Source organism: Botryllus schlosseri, chromosome 1 (genome assembly GCF_051294905.1).
Source record: "Botryllus schlosseri isolate E-star chromosome 1, Bs_hap1, whole genome shotgun sequence".
Lineage (NCBI taxonomy): Eukaryota > Metazoa > Chordata > Ascidiacea > Stolidobranchia > Styelidae > Botryllus > Botryllus schlosseri.
The window spans coordinates 4,751,783-4,766,092 of record NC_137236.1 but is presented as its reverse complement, the minus strand read 5'-3'; the positions used below and the strand labels follow the sequence as shown (position 1 = coordinate 4,766,092).

The 14,310-nt window shown below is 39.2% G+C and overlaps 2 protein-coding genes across 9 annotated transcripts in view; one reads left to right on the top strand and one right to left on the bottom strand.

Annotated features, from left to right (window-relative positions):
- LOC145436146 (serine/threonine-protein kinase PLK1-like) overlaps positions 1-14,310 on the top strand; it is a 992,061-nt gene that overhangs the window by 570,620 nt on the left and 407,131 nt on the right. The gene's annotated exons all lie outside the window — the stretch shown is intronic.
- On the bottom strand, positions 8,636-14,196 carry LOC145439861 (uncharacterized). Of its 7 annotated transcripts, XM_080317545.1 has the most exons (5): positions 13,977-14,196; positions 13,257-13,366; positions 11,001-11,090; positions 10,869-10,944; positions 8,636-10,544 (listed from the first exon to the last, which is right to left on the bottom strand). In XM_080317545.1, the coding sequence occupies exons 1-5, from the start codon at positions 14,000-14,002 to the stop codon at positions 10,364-10,366; spliced, it is 483 nt and encodes a 160-aa protein (XP_080173671.1). In that variant the 5' UTR covers positions 14,003-14,196; the 3' UTR covers positions 8,636-10,363. The 7 variants fall into 7 exon arrangements, 2 of the variants coding, with proteins under 2 accessions (XP_080173671.1, XP_080173743.1); XR_013915434.1 differs by having other exon boundaries at positions 8,636-10,710; positions 10,869-11,090; XR_013915415.1 differs by lacking the exons at positions 13,257-13,366; positions 13,977-14,196 and adding an exon at positions 12,220-13,250 and having other exon boundaries at positions 8,636-10,710.

Here is a 14,310-nt window from a genome sequence, read left to right as displayed (position 1 = left end):
GCAATCGAATATAATTTGGAGCGACATGCCAGTATTCAAATTTTAATGTGGTTTGGAAAAAAACTGTAGGACTAATTCTAATCTAATTTGGAAAAGCTGAAAATGTTTTAGTTGTCCAAGTCTGTCTGGTAAATTCACACATTTCAAATAATAAACAAAACAAACGAAAATGTACAAATACAATAGACTAGCAGTGGTGCACAAGTTTAACAGGGCTGTTTATTAATTCTTTTTCAAATTTCAATGGCTACTTGATGAATTGTTAGTTGGCTGCATACCAAATTTGGTTCAATTCCTACCTGTAATCGCATTGCTACAGGAGAAAGTTTTGGATTGATTATATAATATGTAAATAATATTTCTTTCCAATTATTCTGTCTGCTTTATGAAACTGTTAGGTGGTCACCATAGATACCAACTATTTTATTTGCATTCAAATTTTTGTAATGCAGTAACTACGCTTCCAGTTCCACTGTTTCAAATGGAGCCGTATATGATGTTGAGAGTTTCTTAGCTAACCTAACAATTTTATCGAGTAACCAGTGAAATTGTTAAAAAAAGTCATTTTTCAACAACGATAATGTTCAATCGTTCATACTCACTCAGAGGTGGCGCATACTTTCAAATCACAAGATGTTTCTTCGCGAGCGACTAAACAAAAATGACTAATGACACCATAAATTGACTGGTACAATACTTGAAAATACATTCAAGAAGTACTGCTATAGCTATTTGACATGTTTATGCTGATTTGACACACACTAAGTGGTCATTCAACACCTAGAATTGGTGTGAACGTATACCAAAACTACTTGAAACTTTGCAACCACTATGAATAACTGTTCAAGTAGAAATATCAAAATAATCGATAATCAAATCAAGTACACATAATCCGTCGTATCGAAAGAGTAAAAATACTTGTTACTGACCACCACTGTCAGTATGTCCTAGCACCGAAGCGGCCAGATGAGTGCTCAATTCTATGAAATGATTGTTATCATTCTGCGTTGCTTTTTTCTATTTCTGGTTGAAGACGATTGCAATCCTGTGTCGCTCCTGGGTATGAGTTCTTCTGTGTCATGAATCTTGAACCACCGGCACGATCTCTTGAATTGGTGATCCACTTTCGCATGGCACGTTCAATATCTTTTTCGGTGCAATCTTTTGTGTTGATGTTCATCTTGACTGCAGCTGTCGAAGGTAAATCAATTCATAACCGATTAAAAGACATAAAAATTACTCGGGTATTACCAAAAACGCCTTTAAAAATCATTGTGTTCTTCAGCTTAAATTTATCATTTCGTCCGAAAACGCTACAGCGATTTGCAAATTCGTTCTTCAATAATCTCGGCATTACCCGTCTCATGAAGTCATCGGAAGTATCGCCACCAATATTAGCCAGAGTCTTCACCTGTACGAACGTACGAGTTAGTACGGATCTTTGTTTGCAAAAGCACAAGTTTACCATCCGTTCAAAAATTCCCGGCTCACTAGCAAAAAGCTGATCCAAATTCTGTAGTTTTTCACCGTCTTGTATTGGAAACACTGAAGGTAGTTCTGATGTCCTAGACGCGTTGAAGTATGGCAGAATCAGCTCCATGAAATGTTCTATTCTCTGGATGCTACGCGACATTCGATTGACGTCCGATTGAAGATTCACCAATCTGCGACCCATCGTTTTCGATTCAGCCGATATAACTGTAACATAAAATAATATTTTTTAATATTATGCATCTGCTGAATATCAATACAATACACACCAGGATTGTATTGATTTGTTGAGGATATAACTGAGGAGGGCACTTCTTCACCACTATCAATATCAGTGTTGTCGAGGACCCAATCAGGTTCATTGTATTGCGTGTCCGAACAGCGAGACTTGGTGAATGATGCGGGTACTTCCTCACTAGGATCATCTTCCCTGTCACCGAGGGAACGGACAGACTGACTATGTTGCCCCTCCAAGTAGCAATACTTTTTTGCTGAAAAATGATAAAGCATTGTGCTAGCCATCAAGTTACCGAATCAGAAATGGGATAATTGATTTGATTTGTACCTGACTTCTTAGAATTATTTGGCCGCCACACAGGTGGTGGACATATGATCGGGCTATCATCATCATCGGTGTCACTGCTTGTCTCTTCTATCAATCTTCTCTTCCGAGTAGGGATCACTCTGAAACAAAAATGGGATATTGACCGACTAAGTATGCAGGACAGATATAGCAAGATAACGGTGGGAAATAAGTGAAGTATGGAGTTATTAAACACAATTTTTTGACCATTTATGATGTATAAAGATGAAAACTGCCACCATCTGAAAGCGCTGCGTCGACATATATTTTCAAAAGTCGAAAAAAGGAGAAAGACTTATCACCACCATTTTTTTGTTTGTTTGAAATTTGTAGACCTGTGTTATCATTAGTCATATTTTGAAGTTCCATTCCATAGAGAAGACTTTTAAGAGTATTTTGCTTTACTTCCGTTTAGCTGGAAGTGCTCCAGCAGATTCCGAAAGCTCGCAATCCGTCTGCCTCAGAGATCTTTGCAATTTCTTGTTTGCCTCTGCATAGTCATCTAGAAAATAATAAGTAATACAGTAATACGCAAGGATAGGTCAATCCAATACGCATACGAAACATACTAGTTTCGGCCAAAATTTTAACGGCGTGCAATGCCCAGTTTTTTTCAGGATCTCTGAATTTTTTCAGCAACTTGTCAATTTTGTTAGATGACATTTTCGAGGGCCAGGAGCATCGGCCATTTTTTCCAAGCCATGTCTTTGGCACGACAGCTGCCGACACCTTGTCCTTGCTGTCTAGGAATTCAACCACACAATATACTTTCTTCGACATTACGATTATGGATCTGTCAAAAACAACAAGATGCATGTTCTCAATACTGTCACAGGGAAAACCTATATATGAGGTGGGTACGACACTACCACGTGGCAAGAAATGATTAGGCGTTGGGCCTATAACTGAAGATCAGATTTTTTAAATACTTTTAGCGCACACATATCATATGGATTGATGAATCAAAGGGAAAACCACGTACGCATCATTGACATCATTTGCATCAGGCAAGACTACCAGCTTGTGACTGATATCTGTTATACTCGCGGTATGCAGATTTGACGACAAACGGTTAACCCGTTTAATCCCAATCAAGGTCGAATCAAACGGACGGTCGAAGAATTTCTCAGAATGTCGAAATATTTGATATACTACTAAACCACTGGAGCCTCCGGAGGAATTTTGCAAAATATTCTGAATCATACATATTTTGTTATGAATATTCACACAATTGTCCCCTTCATTCAAGGAAAAGGACAGAGCATCAGATCGAAACCGACGGAATTGTCTATGGCCCTCAGATTTGGGTCCAGAATAGTACTCTTGACAAAACTGAGGAGTCAATGCTTCATCATGCCCAGGCCCACATTCCCTCTCAGAGTTTTCTTTCTCATCAATTCTACGAAGAATTTGGGCAATTGGATTGCGCGAGCTCCGAACCAAGCCCTTCAACCTCCCAAGCATGGATTCAAAAGGAAAGCAGGATATGTTTTGTAATGACCCATAGCGCTTCGCATCGGCAACAAGATGAATTACGCTGTGAACGTTATAAACCAATGACTCCTTTCCATATATGCAGGAAAATTCTTGAACAAAAATCTTTAGAAGGCACTCGATGTAGTCATAGTCCAAACCATACGCGTTGTCATGTAGTAAGCACCGAATGCAAACCGACAAAAGCAGGAAATTTCTATATACTTTCTTTTTCAAAATTCCCTTGAGACATACTGGACCAGTATATAGGAGGAATTGGCGAAATTCCGTTGCTTTCCATAACTTTGATTCAAGGAGCGATCTTGGCTTCCGAGAAAATTCCTGTGATAAATGTGGCCTTAAACTCAACAGCGTATCGGAAATCTTCTTGATATCCCTGGCATGCAGTCTGACTGTCAACGGGCCGGGTGGAAATATCCAATAATACAGTATTTTCCGTACAACGCCCAAGCATATCAAATGCTGATAGTCCAAAACAACCTGCGACACCATGCCGATACCGAGTTCCACCAAAGGCGATTGCTGCAGATGGTGGTTTTCATCTTCCATCGTGCAGAAGGATTCGTCAGTGCGGAGTGTTGCATCAAGTTCTGGAAAGGTCATTCTACCTTCAAATTCGCCTTCTTGTATGCAACGCTCACATGAGCTGTACCCACTATGCCCCTTTATTCCTTTGATAAAACTTCGTGCTTGTGAGTCACATATAACAGCATTGATTGCCACCTGATATGTCTTTTCCTGAATCGTCATTCCATTAACCATAAGATCTCGCATTTCTTCGACAAAGTCTTTTAAATATTCTGCTATTGATGATGGCTTTCCGGGTCCATAAAATATGGCCACGACAAATGGATCGAATCCTTTCAACTCTTTTACTTGAGCAAGAATGGGCCAAAGGGATGATCTTGCACTTTTGAAAAGAGGTATTCCATCCACGTTAACATCAATGGTGATTTGCTGTATGCTCCTCCTCAGTACTGCTCCTTCAATAGCCTTTTGCAGGCCTATGTAATGATATAAACCTCCTGACACATTTTTAATTTCATAGTCGTCCGTTCTCATTGTTTTCAGCAACGTTCGGGGGTCCTTTGGCAAATCTGATTGAGTGTGAATGCGGAGTATTATCAGCAATTCACGAAATGCACAATGCGTTATATTATGCTTACATGCCCAGTCCCGAAGTAGTGCGGATAAATTACCAACTTTTCGACTATCAGGTGACTCCTCTTCTGAACTAGACCAGTCGGCAACATCATCCATTTGAGTAAACGTATTGGCATCAATATATGAAGTACTGGTAACTTGAAAGACACCATCATCACCACATCGATCTGAGCTATCACGATGCCTCTCAGCCTGTTCCAAGCTATTAGAGGGTCCTCTTGCCACCTCAGCTTGAATTTGCCCCTCAGCCTGTTCCAAGCTATCAGAGGGTCCTCTTGCCACCTCAGCTTGAATTTCACCAAGGTAAATTTCATAAGCCTGTTTTCTTCTCCGACTCCGCGTTCTTTTAGGTATATCCATTACTGATCAATCAAATATTCACGAACTATACTGTAAACAACTGTTGCAGTCAGGTTTTTGTGGCTGATCTTTCAGTTAGCAAAAAATGCAGTGAAAACATTGACACATATGTTTGGTAATTCAACTTGACTTCCAAAAAGTGAAATCACTTTTTTCCAAAAGGTTAAACAAAATGAGCATCAGGTCAACACAGTGGTGTAGCCTATTCAGTCGATATTATAGGGTCATCTTGATCAATCAACTATGATCGCTAAGCTAACGATTACAGAAGCGTACACGAACATATGATTTTCAGCATCTTTCCGAACCGTATGACTGACCCTACAGCACGCGCGATGATAACTATACCTTGATCGAAGCAGGGGCGTTCGGTCAGCTATATACCAGGCTATAAACTGGGAAGATAATAACTTCAGCGTCAGAAAACTGAGGCACTTCATCGATAGTATGAAGACATCGCAAAGTGAATACCATAATCACCACCAATACATGTTCTCCATGAGGGGTTCTAGTTCATTACATGACTGCCCCAATTTTAATCGAGTGATTAAAATGAAGCCTATTGAATCAATAGGTCAAGTCAACTCATGCAAAATCATCATCACGTACGATGGAAAACATATGTGGACGGAATCAAGGCTGTAGGCTCGTGTCGCTAGGACATGCTTGGCAATATGTGATGCAGGAGCGAGCTGATGATAATCAGATGTTGGTATTTCATCATTTTGAAAACACGAATAGATTGCGATTTAATGAAAAAATATAAAGGTACTGAAACGATATGAAGCAGTCATTAAAGCCGGACAGTCGGACACCCAGCTACCAATAGCCATAAGACGGTGTAAAGAAGCACTAACGTCGTAATATGGCACATTGCAATATGTACATTGTATGATAGACACTGAATATAAAGAAACAGAAGTGAAGGGAAAATAGCCTAATGAAGTGGCATGTTTCGGAATGATAGCTCGATATAACAAATTGAGACTTGAATGTGGCATTCTTGACGACTGTCAGATTGCCCTCGAGGCTTTTAGCGAAGTCTTTCACAAACTCATCTCCACGGAGTATTTCATTATCGAATATATTCGACATATTGATAGAAAGTCTTTTGAATCAAGAGGCGAAGTCAATACATGCATCCATGGAAAAACACGAGTATATGAAATCAAAATAGGCTTGCGTCAGTAGGATGGAGATTGACGATATCAATGTGATCTTGGAAGGAACTTTCAAATAGCACGTAAAACTACGCCAAACTGAGAAAGGGCGATATACCCTTTGAGGAATGATGATTTTTAACAGAATCCACAGAAAACGGATTACATCAGAAAATTTGGAGGCAGCCTTTGTCTCGCATTCGCCATCCCAATAATATATATTGATATAATCGAATATATCCATATTATATGTCCGTGCTGGAGAAGTCTTGTAATGAACTAGAATCCCTCATATACCTCACTAGCAAACGAAATATCCGACACTTTTTGTCTTGGCAATTGGAAATGATGCATGATTTAGATAGGTGCTAAAGCGTACAGAATGTAATGAATGAATGAATGTTCACAACCCCACGTTTAAGGTACAATCAGCAAGATATGCGCCAGAGATTAACGTATCAGTTGTGCGATATATCTGGGCGAGGAGAAAATAGCATAAAATGGGAGCACAGCTGATTTCCACGTGAAACATCATAAATTCTGACATGTTCACGGAGAACATGTATAGGCGGTGATCGTGGTGAACACTTTTCGATGCCTTCGTAGTGTTGAAGAAGTGTCAAAACTGCTAGCTAATATCGTTAGGCTAACTTTACTCTACTAGGCCTAGTCAATTATCTAATCAAGAAACAATGTAACGTTCCACAACAAGCCTGTATTTTAGTAGCAAGACAATGCGGATAAGAGAATAGAATTGTCATGCAGGCGTCGCCATTTCTGCTTCTCTTTCATCAATCAAAACACCGTACAATCCTCAAGATTCCAAGGGAGCAATAGGTCAGGTAGAGCAAAACGGGTGATATTATAGGGGTAAGCCAATACATTTTAGAACTTTGATTCTCTTATGTACAAGGCAACTTATAACAACTGACCTGCAGCTAAATAATCAGATACCATATTTTTCAAGAGAAAGAACTATTATATTGAACCGAGAAATTAGCAAATAATTGAGGCTATAATGCATATAGCTTTGGGATTACTGCTATAAAGGTATTGATACGAACCACGAACTTGTTTTCTATACGACGCACAGACTATCTTTCAGGCTCTACTACTTTTCAATCAGTATCTCTCAGTAAAACTAAATCACTATCAACCTAACTGACAATTCAGTCACCTAAAAATACTGTCTACGTTTCTACCTGCAGCCGAAGGGACTTCTTCCACGTCCCAGTGCAAAAGAGCCACGGTAGCGAGAGCGACTTGAGCTTCGAAAGACGGAAGTTCTAAGAAATTGGCGGGCTTGATTAACTATAACTTTTCATGGCTGACTGAACTCGAAAAAATAAAATTCTAGAGGATCCGGACAGTTGGTTCGATCGTTATTCTACCGATCCACGCTATAAAATTATATCACACACTCTGAGGAGTTGAGTACTCTAGCAAAGGGAATTTCAGTTCACTTCAGTGTGACAAACGGTCAATTTTAAACAGTTCAAATCACATGGACAAAGTAAAGCATGGTAGGAGTTTTAAAGTTCGATGTTAGAGCGACCAACAGGGATCGCATAATAGCTAGAAAACTTTACTACATATGGCAACACCTTCTTATTCGATTAAATAAACCAAATAACATTGATGGAAAATAAGGTTGGTTCCTGTGTGGGTAATGTATAGGAAATCTAAGCTTCTCTATAGGTGGATTTCTCAGGTTTCAAAATGATTTGATTACAAAAACTCAACAGGTAAAACTCTCCCGAGTTCAAATAGATATGTGCAATTAACATTAACGACAAGATAGACTTATTGGAATCTACCTGGGATTGGTATGGTATAACCACGCATCTATATGGATGGAAATCCCGCTTGGGTTCAATGTGGTATACATGTTACCAACCCATTTCGTTTTTCCACCCCACCTAACCACCTAAATTCCACTTCCATACCAAGTGGGTGTGCTAGCTGGGAAGTAGATTTCAATATCCAATTGACTAAGAAACGTCTGCAAAACCTGGTCTTAACCTACTTTTTCAAACTACGGTACAATTTACCATGATATGATGGTATATCTTATAAGTGTATGTGTGCGCAAGAGGGACCCACAATAGGTAGAAAGTTCCTGCCACTGTCCATGTCAGGTTTGATAGACTTGTGCACAGCCAATGATATATATACAATGATTGGAAACTGCCACGCCCCTTAACGCTATAAGATAGTTTCCCGGCGAAATCAGTCCGTCGCGGGATATGCTTGAGTATAGAAACGGGATTGCGTATGTCGACTGTGGTGGGGTGCTGCGATCGGCCTTGCTGGCATACTAATTCACTGATTTTCCCCAATCGGTTTAGTTTTTGTTGGTTTCTTGAGCATAGTGAGGCAGTGCTGCATAATAGGATGTAATACAACTTTTAACAATGCACATTTATCAAAGTACAGACTAGCTGCGAGGCATTTTAGCATCAGTTGCAACCATGCATGTACGACACAGCCTAAAGAATTTATAGATACTGTGGGTGAGCGTCAATATAGATGTGCAGAACCTGGAAGGATTGTTGAAAGAGGATTTGAAATTTTTCTGGCAGCATTTACGTCACCTGATTTTTTAAAAGAGAAGGGTTGATTACGATAATTGTGTGAGCAACTAAGTTGTTTTAGATAGTATATATTGTAATATTGTGAGGCCGAATTCACCAAGGGCCGAGTTAACTGGCAACTATTGTACCAATATAGCGATTGTACCTTCATAATATAAAATCAGAACTAACCGAAAACTATCATTGTACTGATTGCTAAAATGCTAACATATATAACTTTTTACTTGATCAGGCCGTTGAATCCACATCAATGATGAGAATCGGCATTGTTCCAAAGAATATACCATCGGCAAAACAATGCACTAGAACAGTGGTTCCCAACGTGGGCGATTTGGCGGTCTAGGGGGGGCGAAAATGGCGAAGGGGGGAAAAATGGACAAAGGAGGCGATGGGGGGGGGCGAAAATAGCGAAGGGGGCGATAGGGGGGCAATGACGAGTTAAAACGGCTATGTTGGAGTCAAGTCAGAGAAATAACCTTTTTTTTTTATTTTTAGTCATCCCACGAAAATTCAGTTGCAAAAGTGGAAAATTCGACATGGAACGGAAAAGTTGACCTTTTTTTTTTTTAGTCAACCCGCCGGTGATTACTGTTTGTATACCGGTTTTTCGGTTCACAAAATTTGGGGGGCGATGATCGGCGTTGAGCTTGAAAAGTGGGCGATGAGTCGAAAAAGGTTGGGAACCACTGCACTAGAATGACATTTAGGATAATCACTCCATAGTTAGTATTGTTCACATCGACCTGGCGTGATATGTCGTACTTCTCTCAATAGTTGAATCTTTCACACCGGGGTGTCCGAAAACATCTACCAATGCCCATTTATTCAAAATATACCTGGTAAACGTTTTGGCACTTCTTTGATATGAACTACCTGTTGTGAGGTGTTCCCCATGAATTGCCTGTAAACCTTGAAAATTAACATGGAGTACTCGTTAAGATTGATAGCTGGAAGGATTGTACAAAATAGATGATTTATGCATTTGCGAGCAACATTCTATGGTGTCTTATTCATTGAAAGGTTAGGAAATGATTTTGTAACCTTCGTCATTGTATAGTGTGTACGTCTATGGTTTTTTATGTATAACCTTCATAACTTTTCGCCATTTGCATCACGCTTTATGACCTGAGCATGAGCATCAACTTGCATTGTATGTGCTGCTACCCAGGTTATTTTTCCAGCAATGTAACTCCACAATCATCCAATGCAAAATCTCTCTTGAATATGCACATTGCTCATATATATTGCATATGCGGCAGTACGGAAAATACTTGACGGATTGAATAAATAACTTGATTTCAATTGTAGTTGACTGGCAAAACTGTGACATAACAAATTCCCATTCTGTAAATGTCTAATGCATAAATTTTTTACAGGATCGTTAACATTTTTTTATAAATTATAGTCCATTCTAACTTTCAAGAAAAGATTGTTCGTGTATTGAAACAGCCGCAAAGCAACCCAAAGCCGCGAGGAAATTGAAAAGGATTCAGGGATCTTAATAAAAGTGCAAATCATTATCTTGTGGGATTTCGGCACGCCAGGCCGTCCATGAGAAGCAACCATGTCATGTTCCACTTTGCTTCAGACATTGAGATATTTCCAAAGATTGTAGTCAAAATGAATAATACTTTGACGAATGGTGCCGGATTGGATTGATACTCATTGGATCGATTGATGCAGAGAAAAATAGTCTTGCTGAAAGAAAATACATATTATTCGAGTACGAGAGGTGAAGAGATGGACACTACAATGCAACCTGTGGATAATTTCGTGTGCCTTGTGAATATGACAACCAAGTTCAGCTACAACTGCCATTTAAAGCCATATTGCATTCCAGATAATATTGCTTCACTTGTACTAGCTGGAAAAAGATATGCCGTTACTGCAAAACTGAAGATATTCTTATGCCGCAGAAACAGCAACGAAATTCGTGAGCAGGGAAGCTTATCAAAGAGACAAGAAAACAACAACAATGATAAATTTGATACGGACATTTTTGCCAACCATCGAGCAGACTACCTCATTATCACCAAGAGATTGAGTCTTGATCCGTTATTGGAATCATTTTTATCCTGATCAGGAAATCTGGCCGCACCTGCGATATGGTAATTTTCAAAGAATAATTGATTTCTAAAGAGGCTTGAAACATACTAGTGTTCAAATGCCATGGTACTTGATGCTTGAATGCCCTCCGATGTTCAACGTCATGTGAGATCGCTGCTCTACCATCCAACTGCTGTCCTGTTATTGTCATTAAGAGAGGATAAGAAAGCTCGAAAAAATAACATTTGAGAATATATATTTTTGTTACGTGACAAGAAACATTGACGTTATCAACTACTAGGCACAGTTATTCGATTGTTCATAATAGCACAGCACAGTTTCACAAATTACAACAAAAATAGATGCAGACAGTACATTTATCGAATGGCTTAAACCAGGGCTGGCCAACCTTTTTGGCCTAAGGGCCACATTTGATTGACGAACTTTTGTGCAGGCCACTAACCGCGCTAAGCGCGAAAATTTTTTGAAGTTCGTAGATCAATAATATTGTCACTTGACTGTATTGCGGGCCTGCTGTACATCGCTGGGCTAAGTTTGCAAGGACTGGGCTATTCGGCGCATGGACATATCGATATCGAAAGCTGTGACCAACATGCGCCAATCATGTCCTGCCTAGGTTACATGGTCGACGGTCTTACTGCGAGCGCAAACGCAAGGTCGCATATGTTGAACGACACTTTGTCTCGTAATCGCGAATATAGTTAGACTCAAGCTGATACATTAGGTGTTCTTCCATTTTCACAAAAGGGCAACAATATTAAAAACAAGAAATCGAGTGGCAACATATTGCGCTAAGCTTGTAGAAATTTTTACCTTTGATAAATCTATCGCAAATTATTCTGCTTTATTGTAGTGTACGAAGATATACCAATATGTGAATGACTGATGGATCTGTCAATGCGTCGGAACTGATATTCTAGTCATCACATCTCAAGTATTGCGGCCAGACTAATCAAATTTTGGTTGGCCTTGCAAGCTTAAAATCTGTGCAATCCATTATAATAGAAATTTCGGAAATTACCTCGCGGGCCACTCAAAACCTTCTCGCGGGCCACACGTGGCCCGCGGGCCCCGGGTTGGCCGGCCCTGGCTTGGCCGGCCCTGGCTTAAACATAGGTATATCTGATATTGTAATTTGCATAAACAAGAAAATCCCTTTTTGCTACATATTCACTTGACTTAAATGCTTTCCGTTGACTAGGATTTTGGTTCTTGTTATTCTGAATTTAGATGACAACAAGTCTGACATGATAACAAAAGTTGTTTATGCAGTTTTTAAGTGTTATAGTAAATGAAATATCCATACCCTGTATAAAATTTTCAATGATATTATGGTGTTGGTATCCTCATTGAAATTTAGACACGACTAGTATCAGAGCATTTAGGAGTCCATGAAGAGGTGAGGTATTTAAGCTGTTCAAAATCCTGCTTCTGTAATACCCATGCGATGACACATTGTTATGATGCTCGGATTCGATCAACTTCTTCCATGATCACCTCGACCGTTGAGGGCATAGATGGTGATGTGGAGATGGAGATTTGTTGAGTGAAGGGGATTGTTGGATAGTCTCTATCCCGTCCCATTCTTCGAAGTCACCATCTTGCAAGTCAACTATGACTGTAAGAGTTGACAAACTGGACTGGACATGGACAACATCACAATTTAATGACTATACAAAGTATATGCTGTGAACAATCATTTATAGATCATTGGCTGTGCACAAGTCTATCAAACCTGACATGGACAGTGGCAGGAACTTTCTACCTATTGTGGGTCGCTCTTGCGCACACATACACTTATAAGATATACCATCATATCATGGTAAATTGTACCGTAGGTTGAAAAAGTAGGTTAAGACCAGGTTTTGCAGACGTTTCTTAGTCAATTGGATATTGAAATCTACTTGTTGAAGCAGAAAATGAACGGTCTGAAAAGTACTCGAGTAGTATGAAGAAATGAGTTAGACTTTACTTTGTATACATCTGTTAGTCAATTGTATACTGTATCTACAAGCTGCTGACGATTACTCCTGATATGTATCAAACAAAAATATTTTATTTTTATTCAATTGTATATATGAGCATTCGGATCACAAGATGAATCTCCGTAACAAAGGAATAATGACTATTATTACTTCAAAAACGTGATGCTTTTTGCGATATCCTCAAGTAGGTTTTGCCTACTTTCACAACTTCAGAAGGCCTGACTTCAGAGTCAGTTTTAGAACCTGCCTGAATTGACTTGAAAAAATTAGAAATGACTTCGTGACTTGATTAAAAATTTGCAATGACTTGAAGATAGTGACCTGATCCCAACTCTAGCTCGTACTATGAAGTATCCACCTTTATTTGATACTGCGAGACCACCTCCGATCATAGTGTTCATCACGTAGGCACACTGGTACATCAGTTTCGTCTGAATATTAAGCCATGCTACTGGTATTGGCCAAAACCTGTACAGTAGGGTGGTTCAAAAATAACCTTTTTTCCTGAATCTTGCTGGTTACTTGATTAAATCGTTAGGTTGCCTTAAAAAACGACGCACACCAAATTTGAATTCATTCCAACCAATATTCGCAGATTTCGTAGTTTTAAAATTTTGAATTTGCCTAAAAATGCAAAAAAAATTTTTTTCCAATTTTCCTTCCAACCTTATGAAATTGTTGCGCTGTCTTCAAAAACGATGGAAAACAAATTTGACTCAATTCCAAGCTGCAGAAGCGGAGTTATTCAAGTTTTTTGGTGATAATTCTGGGATAATCCACCAATCAAGGATAATCCCAGAATTATCAAAGAAAAACTGAAATAACTCCACTTCTACAGCTTGGAATTGAGTCAAATTTGTTTTGCATCGTTTTTGAAGACAGCGCAACAATTTCATGGGGTTGGCAGAAAAATTGGAAATTTTTTGCATTTTCAGGCAAATTCAGAATTTTCAAACTCTACGAAATCCGCGAATATTGGTTGGAATGAATTCAAATTTGGTGTGCGTCGTTTTTTAAGGCAACCTAACGATTTAATCAAGTATCCAGCAAGATTCAGGAAAAAAGGTTATTTTTGAACCACCCTACTGTACAGTATGCACACATTTCACGTGCAAAATAGGTCTCGTTAAAAAACTTTTCACTACATTAACGCCAGTTCCAGAAGAAAGATTGCTGGCGAACCGTTTGTTTACATCGATTTCATTCCTGTAGTGAAGCATGACTCGCGACGCGCTCAAACGCAGAGCTCACTGGAGTTTCCAATCATTGTATATATATCATTGTGCACAGCCAATGATCTATAAATGATTGTTCACAGCATATACTTTGTATAGTCATTAAATTGTGATGTTGTCCATGTCCAGTCCAGTTTGTCAACTCTTACAGTCATAGTTGACTTGCAAGATGGTGAC

Excerpts from the sequence above, each read along its gene's own strand:
- LOC145439861 (XM_080317545.1), bottom strand. The coding sequence starts at position 14,002 with ATGTGTGCATACTGTACAGTAGGGTG. Across the intron at positions 11,091-13,256 it reads TCTCGCAGTATCAAATAAAG|GACAGCAGTTGGATGGTAGA; the intron begins GTGGATACTTCA and ends TGACAATAACAG. Across the intron at positions 10,545-10,868 it reads AATCTCTTGGTGATAATGAG|CAAGACTATTTTTCTCTGCA; the intron begins GTAGTCTGCTCG and ends ATTTTCTTTCAG.